At 43.4% G+C, this 8,036-nt stretch overlaps 1 protein-coding gene across 4 annotated transcripts in view; it reads right to left on the bottom strand.

Annotated features, from left to right (window-relative positions):
* The window catches only part of ebf2 (EBF transcription factor 2), a 49,060-nt gene extending 41,024 nt beyond the window's left edge, over positions 1–8,036 (bottom strand). The window contains exons 1-6 of one of the 4 annotated variants that reach the window (XM_015056729.1): positions 7,203–8,036; positions 5,574–5,730; positions 3,858–3,915; positions 1,730–1,785; positions 1,539–1,612; positions 183–251 (exon numbers count right to left, since the gene is read on the bottom strand). In XM_015056729.1, coding sequence (XP_014912215.1) covers positions 183–251; positions 1,539–1,612; positions 1,730–1,785; positions 3,858–3,915; positions 5,574–5,730; positions 7,203–7,336 — 548 coding nt within the window. In that variant the 5' untranslated portion in view covers positions 7,337–8,036. Of the gene's footprint in view, positions 1–182; positions 252–1,538; positions 1,613–1,729; positions 1,786–3,857; positions 3,922–5,573; positions 5,731–7,202 lie in introns of all 4 variants that reach the window. The other 3 variants (XM_015056728.1, XM_015056726.1, XM_015056725.1) reach the window with 3 other exon arrangements.

Consider the following 8,036-nt stretch of genomic DNA (forward strand, 5'->3'; position numbering starts at 1 on the left):
GGGGGGGGGAGCTGCTTTAAAACACAAACCATCTTTACATTTAAGGAGTAGATGAAAGAGTTAAACGTTTCCATTTTTTTTCTTTTCTGTGTGAGTGTTTACTTTCATGCAAAAAGAAAAGCCAAACTGGGCATTAGGTGTGTAGTGGTGGATTATTGGAGGTACATGTTTCCTGTCATTACCTGTCAATGATGACCGGATCAGAGGGCGTCTCATTGCGATTGCCACAACTTTTCTTCTCACAGCAGCGGCTGGGTGGGTGGTTGAAAGAAAGAGAGAAAAAAAGTCAGAAAATGAAACCAAACCGGCCATTATTTGTCTGGCCCATCAGCATCAACAGCCCCAGACAACGCTTCTCTGCGGTCGGCCAAAATCCAGAAACACACAAAGGAGGCATGAGAGGGGAGGGGAAGAAGAGACAAAAGAAGAAAAGAGGAAGAAAAGGTACAACAACACACCCTACAAACAGTGAGAGACCATTCAAAAGTGAAAAGCCAGCCAGGCAATCTGTCACATTGATTCTGAAATCAAACTCAACCCCCATGCAGCTCCACTGCACGCACACACACACACACACACACACACACACCCTATCCCACAGCATCCTACCATTCGTCAGCGGTTCTGTCCGAGGAGCCTGCTGGCCAGCCCCCCTCCTGCCCCCCAACACACCTCCCTGTCCCCTTCACTGCATAACAAAAGTGCCCCCACCCCTAACCATCTGCCACCCCTACACCTCGCCTCAGCCCTCCCGTGTCCCATCTTGGCCCTGCCCTTCCCCCCGCCGCCCCCCTGTCAGACGGCCTCACTCCCCAGCTGTGACGCTTGCCCTCTGCCTCCTCGGCTCTGTTATTAGCCAGCTGTGAGTCACATTCGGGCATCTGCTGGCCACACAATGGCAGAGCCCGGTCCGTCTCAGTTCCTCTCTGCGTGTCCCAGGACCGCATCCTTTACCTCTCTGAGTCCCAGGTCAGTGCCCCACTTCCAGACCACACTCCCCATCCATAACCCATCCCTTTCACTTGTCCTCTTCCTTCACCTCATAACAATAAAATCGCCTTGGTCCTTATTCAGATTCAAGTTTTAAATGCTAGTAAATCAGCGCTTTAACACTGCTTGCCGGAGTACTCTTGTCACACCATGTTCACACATGCCATCTTAGCTAAAATATAACAGCGGGAGTTATAGTTCAATGAGCAAAGAGAGGAAACTGTTGCCCATTAATTGCCTGGTGCTGGTAGCTGAGTTCTGCCTGCAAAAAAATCCCGGGTCAGAAAGAGAGGGGGCCCAAGAAGAAACAGGAGCTGGACCAGCGACCTGCTGCGATACAGCGGAAAGCAGCAGGGGGTCAGCGCTGTAACAAGGATGATGACAGGCAGGGTAGACTTATAGTTTAACAACACCCCCGTTTTTAAGGGGAAAAAAGAGTCCCAAAAGCACATTTCATCGATGCTGGGAAAATCAGAGTGTAACAGAATAATGGATGTTTGGATTTAGTCCCGTTGAGCAAAAAATTTCAATCACTGTATGTCACTCACCTGCACATAACCTCATGCGTGAGCAGAACTCTGCACATTTCTGGGTTCTTGTTCTGTCCCTCGTACGAAATGGGCTGTGAGGAGGAAATAAAGACCAGCGGGCCGGATTCAGTTTCATGTGGGAAAGCTAAACTAATTTCTTTAGGATGAATTGGAATCCTTTCAGGAAGATTTAAAGAAAGTCTGCTGACCTGTTTGGTGACGGAGTCGATAAGACGCGCGTAAAGATCTTGCTCCGTACGAACCCCTGTGAGAAAGAAAAGACAGGATGTGGATCTCATCAATAACATTGCAACTTGTTCGGAGCAGGAGGAAAAGGGAGAATTGCTACGCACGCGGGCAATTTTCGTTTGATAAATCGAGACCCATCAAGTCTGGATATATTTTTAAAAATCACATCAATACCACAGTATGTCAGGGGCAGTCCTGAAATTCTCAAGAATGCTCTCAACACCCACTGAACGCTAAAAATAAAGTAACCAGATTTATGGGATACATTATTCTTTTTCAACCTCCCGACAGTCTCACACACACACACAAAAAAAAAGTATTGAATTCAGTCCAGACAACTGAGGAGAACAAGCATGGTGTGCAATCATATTTTTTCTGCAATGGTTTCTGAGGGAATTGAGTCATTTGATGTTTGATAAACATTTCTCATGTCCTACTTTAGGGCTGTAATTTACAGGATTCTCACGGATTTCCTAGGATGTGCTCTTTAGGGTTGTTTCTGTGTTGGCTTTGGGCTGGAAGTTGAGATGATTGACAAAGAGTTATAAAACAATACAGAAAGTATTCATAGTCCTTGAGCTTTTTCACATTTTGCTACAGAAAGAGCAGAAACTCTAATCCTTTGAAGGGGATGCTGCAGCTTTACCAACTCAAACAAGGAAGGAGAGAAAAACAAAACAATACAAGGATTTAAAAGTTTGTTGGATTTTTTTACACATAGAGATTTTTTTTTTCAGTCAAATGGATTTAGGTCAGAACTTTGACTAGGCAATGCTAACACGTGAATGTGCTTTAATTTAAACTATTGCATTGTCACTCTGGCTGTAAGCTCAGCGTCTTTGTCCAGCTGGTGAATCAGGTTTTTTTTTATTTTTTTTTATTTCAGTCTCTGCCGTGGATTTGGCTCCATCTAGCTTCCGTTAAACCCTGGCCAGCTTTCCCACAGCATGATGTTGCCACCGCCATGCTTGAAAGTGGGCATGGTGATGTTCAGGTGTAATTTTCTTCTCATTTGACCCGAGCTTCTCGTTTCACATGTTTGCTGGGTCCATCGAATCTCTTGAGGCAATCAGTAAAACTAGACTTCTTATGGCTTTCTTTCAACAGAGACCTTCCTCTTGCCTCTCTTTCGTAAAGGTTCATTGGTCTTCATGATGCAGTCAGTCTCCTGAGGTCTCCACAGAAAAGCTGAATTCAATGACTTCTTGAATATAGAACTGGGTTTTATTTGAGGATATTTGAGTAAAGAGGGGCATTTACAAATGTACACCACAGTTTTCTGGGGTTTTCAAATCAAATGGTGTCACTTTCCTTCACTTCACAATCATTTGCTACTTTGCCTTGGTCCACCTGAATAAAATTCCTTGATGCTTCTGGTGGCAAATTGACAAAATCTGAAAAGGTTCATAGCACCTATCTGCAACTGCGACGACATTTAGAAACTTTAAGTTCAAAGCGCAGAATGGAAAGAAACACCGTTTAATGATTCGCTGCATGAGAGAAGACAGTCGCTGTTCATGTATTTTCTCTACAGAGGCTTTTGAGAGTATTGCTTTTAAAAATGTGTTCCTCTCATCAAAGTCTCGATTGAGATGCCTTTGATATCGCTTCGTGGGAGAAGGGGAGGGGGTGGAGGGCATTCAGAGGAAGTGCTCTTGGCGTGCTTGCGTGTACATGCGGTGCGTTCATCTCTGCGTGAAGGGGGCTTCTCCAGAACTCGTCTTTTATCTTCTCTCCCATGGGTGCCACTGGGATGGCAGAGCAGGGGCAGCGGTGACTCAGGGGAACCACAATTTTCTGTGCATCCCCTGATCTGATGTGAAGGAACTGCCGGGGCAGAGGGTGGGGGTTCGGATGGGGTGGCAACATTTATCTCATTTTCCTCTACTGGAGCCCAGAGGTAGCTGCTTGGAGGGCTTTCAAATCTTAGAAAAGGCAGATCAGGCAATGAGCTGCAAAGGGATTGGGGGTGTGGCGGAGAGGTGTGTGTCCCTCAAAACTCTTACGACTCCTGGTAGTGAGTCTAATATAACTTGTTATGGCAAAATTAAATCAAAATACAGTTTGTTTGTTTTTTTGTCAACTCACCGTTACTGTAGAGGAGCTGTAGCTTGTAGTGTGTGCCGTTATTTGTCTTTTCTCCTGTCTGCTCCTTGAAAAGAGGGGAAAAAACACACAGAGGGAAGCACAATGCATGCCGATAAGTACACTGGGTTAGAGACATCTGCACATGGGCATCAGAGTTAAGCACCAAATGTATTAACATGCTGGAGTTTGCTCTTCTCCATGGAGCATCTTCCAGGTCAGAACAGTAAGCTCAAAGCTCATCATGCATATAAGCTGAGCACTTAACCTTCAGCTCGGGGCTCACTGTAGAGACAGGAACCATCATCTCTGATACAAGGGTCCTGAAACGGAGAGATCTGACCAAACGGTCGTTTCTGCTGCAAAGCAGGGGGAACATTTGTACAAGCTCGTGTGTATGTGCAGGAGGAAAATTGTGTTCTCCCCCCCTGCTGTGTGTGTGTGTGAGCCCGAGCACCAGCGGACCTTGACATAAAAAACTTCTTTTCCACCATCCCTCCTTCACCCAAGCTCTCACTTCTTCCCTGTTTGGCTCTTGTTCCGCCTCTTTCTTTCTCATCCTCTACCTCCACTGGTCTTTCTAAGTGGTCTCAAAGGAATGCTCTCTGGTCCAATAACCCAGGAGGGCCTGCATCTCGCAGAGATGAGCTCAGGAAAGGAGGAGAGCAAAAGGGGAGCGAAAAAAAAAAAGACACAGGCAAAACGAGGTGGTTGTAAAAGAGAAAAGGGGGGGAAGAAGAAAGTGCAGGAATTAAGATGCATGAAGACAAACTCAGAGCCTAATATGAGGAGTGAGACGGCGACACAACAGGTGATAGATGGATGCCTGGCTTCATAAAGTCTTTGCAAATGCACTCAGAGGAGCATTTATTTTGCCATGCCATCGCTTTACTGCTGCATAATTGCGAGGCAAAAACAGATGCCAGGGTAACCATGCAGAAAATGAACTTCTCCCCTGTCATCATGTGAGTCGGCGCTGGCCTGTGTGGCACGACGAGCAGCACAGTGACAGCTTTCAGACCTGGCATTAGCACCGCTGCCAGCGTGAATGACAGCGCAAATATGTTTCGGCCTCACGTGGCAGGAAGGTGTCCCCCTTTCTACTCCTCTCAGGACGGAGCTGCAGGAGGTCCACTGCCCTCCACACAAAACACGAACATCCGTCGGACGTGGTCAGAAGGATCGCTCCTTCACATCCAACTCTGAAGCTCTTTCCTCATTTCACTCGTGTCCAAACCGAGAACATTTCAGACTCAACAACAAGCCTTTCCACTGAAGCACGGGGGGGGGGCTCCAACGAAAAGACACTTTGATGATTAGTTCACTGTATATCTTAACAGCAGCAAGCATGATTTGCATTTTAAAAAGTGGTGATATCCTCCTAATGAGGCGAGCTGCTAATTAGTCATTAGTTATTCTTTTTCAATCCCCCATCATCAGCTCATTGAGGGTGAAGCTCGTGTAAACATGTAGCCGTCAGCTGTTCGATATGTTTGGCTGTACTCAGGATGGGGAAGATTAGGTAGAGCACCTGGTTAAAGTGAAATATTGTCTGATTTTAGATGCATTACTTTATGTTTTGTTTTATTTTATTTTATTTTATTTTTTTTTTTTTTTTGCACTGTGTGTTTCTCTTCAAAGGAAGTGTTGGGATGAAAAAAATTTGGTTTTGAATTGATGTCACCCTGAGACAGTTTATCAAGACAGAAAGGCATTCACCTTCTCGTGCTCAACAAAGTCCACAAACGCCGTCCTCTCCACCTCCACAGGTTGGCCGTGTCTGTCATAGAGGGCCAGGACAAAGTGGAAAAAGTTGGACTTGCGAAGATTGGAAGGCGGCTGCTTCTCAAAGTGAGCTCTTGACAGGGCCACTCCACTGAGGACACAACAGGAAGAGACACATTCAGCTCTCAGGAATCATTGTGTCTAGTTTAACTCTTTGTTTGTGAGGCTGCTGCATTCTCCTTCAAATTAGAATGTGGAAAATGAATAAAAACTGGAAACACAATTCTGAGAAATATTGGAGTTTTTTGTTTAAAGATGTTTCAGATATTCTGAAAAAAAAATTGAGAGATAAAAAGTTTAGCTTTTTAGTGTTTATTTTTCTTTCTTTTTATTTTTAAGTCAAAAACCTGTCTTTAATAAATAAATTATAAACCTATACAGACAAACCTTGTATAGTCTGATTCATTGCAAAAATGTAAAGTCACATTATTTCAGCTCATGCTCCTGTTTTGAAAAAAATATCCTTCATTTGGACTTAAATGTTACAATTAAAGGCATTGACAAACAACACTAATTTAACATAATATAGATTGAAAATAAAACGTAATATGAACGAAACAAAAGACACTTTTGACCTGGAGGAGCACCTTATTAAAATCCAAAACATGAGGAATTAATTTTAAAAAAAAGTGAAGGTTTTGAACATATCTCATGTTTGTCTCCATTCAGACATGCAACATTTATTTAAGTTCGGTTTTGAAATGGTCCATTTACTTTTTTTTTATCTTATAGTTCTTTTCTTTGAGGAGAAGGTTGCTTCATGTAAAATAAGTAAATATGAATTAAAATCATCCTTGACAATTCTCTTTATTGATAATGAGTTAAGCATTGCGCCTGTTTTAATAATATTTTTAGCTTAACAAAAATCAAATTTATTGCGCTGAATTGAACAAAACAAATCAACTTCTATAATATCGTTAAATAAAGCTACAGCTTTACTTCTTCGCTGATCGTTTTCTTAAAAATAAAGCTACGCTAGTTTGACTTTTTGCGACGTAACTTTGCTCTCAGTTGGAAAACAAAAAAATGTGCGACAGAATAATAAGAAAATGTTTTAATCTCACTGTCTGCTGCGATAAAATTAACTTTGCTCTTTTCGAAAAGTTTTAAATTGCTTAAGCGGTAAAAACGGGTTTTTGGATTAAAATAATTGAGCGAAATTGAGAAAACTGTGGAGTATAAATTAAGTTTAAATTTTAATTCAATACATAAAAGTCTGATTGTTTTTTTGTTTGTTTTTTTCTTTGCCTTAAAACTTTTGCGATAATTGTACAGTTTTCATCCAAACTTGAACGTTTTGGACAGGAAAAACCCTGTTGCGCATCAAAAACAAAAAACCAAATTTCAACCCTAAATCTAATTTACAACATCATCTCTCGTTGTGTCCTCTCTAAAGAGTTTATTTGTCATCATGTGAGCCGTTGTTTTCATATTTTACAGCGAGTGTTTCCTGTAATTTTCTGACTCTATTCTCACATCTACACTCCTAACAAGCCATAAATTAAATTCTGCACAGTTCTGAGAGGCAAGCGTAGCGGGGGAAAGTTGAGTTTCGCACTTTACCTTTGCGCTGCAACGTTCGCATCCACAACTCCAACATTACGCACCCACGACCGGACTGGATCCATCTCCTCTCCAAGAGTTCTCTCTTTTAATCCGCTCACGTCTCGTATTAGCTGCTCCTGGATCCCAAACATTTAAAACCCTGTCCTGGTCGCTTGGATGACTTTTTGAAAGTCTGTTATGATTTGGTTCGGAACCGACAAGATGTTCCTGGACAAGTTGAAGCACTTCAGTAACGAACAGAGGGTCCACTTCAGGGCGCCGCGCTCCCTCAAAAGCGCCGCAAAAGAAGCTTCCAGTTAGCTTTTTTGGGGGGGGGATTGGGGGGGTGGAGAGAAATAAATAAATGTCTGGTGCTGTGTTATGACTCTTAACGGAGCTCAGTAGAAATCCGCACGGACTTTCTTTCATTCAAGGCTCAAAAGATGAATGTAGATATATGTCTCCACAGATTACATTCATTGTCCGAGCGCACATCTCGAGCAGGAGTGGGAGCGCAGCGGATCATCTGCTCCAACAGAGAGGATCAGACGGGGATGGAGATGTACTTTAAAAAAAAAAAAAAAAAAAAAAAAAAAAAAAAGTAGATCTGCGCGCAGAAAGTCTTCCTTTGTCACAAGGCCGGGTTGGATCAAAAACAGCTGATCCCGAGGCCAGTAGGCTTGGAGTGAGCCGCTGTCCTGGAGCATGAATGAGACCCTCCGCCGGGATGGAGCGTGGAGGAGGGGCCAAGTGCCATATGGGGGACCGATTGTTGAAATGGATGCTCTCATTGGTGTAAAGTGCATCCGTTGTTTGGACCGCTGCCAGATTCACTATCCAACCGGTGACTCT

This window comes from Poecilia latipinna, unplaced genomic scaffold, assembly GCF_001443285.1.
Source record: "Poecilia latipinna isolate Pla-1442-1.1 unplaced genomic scaffold, P_latipinna-1.0 Scaffold1401, whole genome shotgun sequence".
NCBI lineage: Eukaryota > Metazoa > Chordata > Actinopteri > Cyprinodontiformes > Poeciliidae > Poecilia > Poecilia latipinna.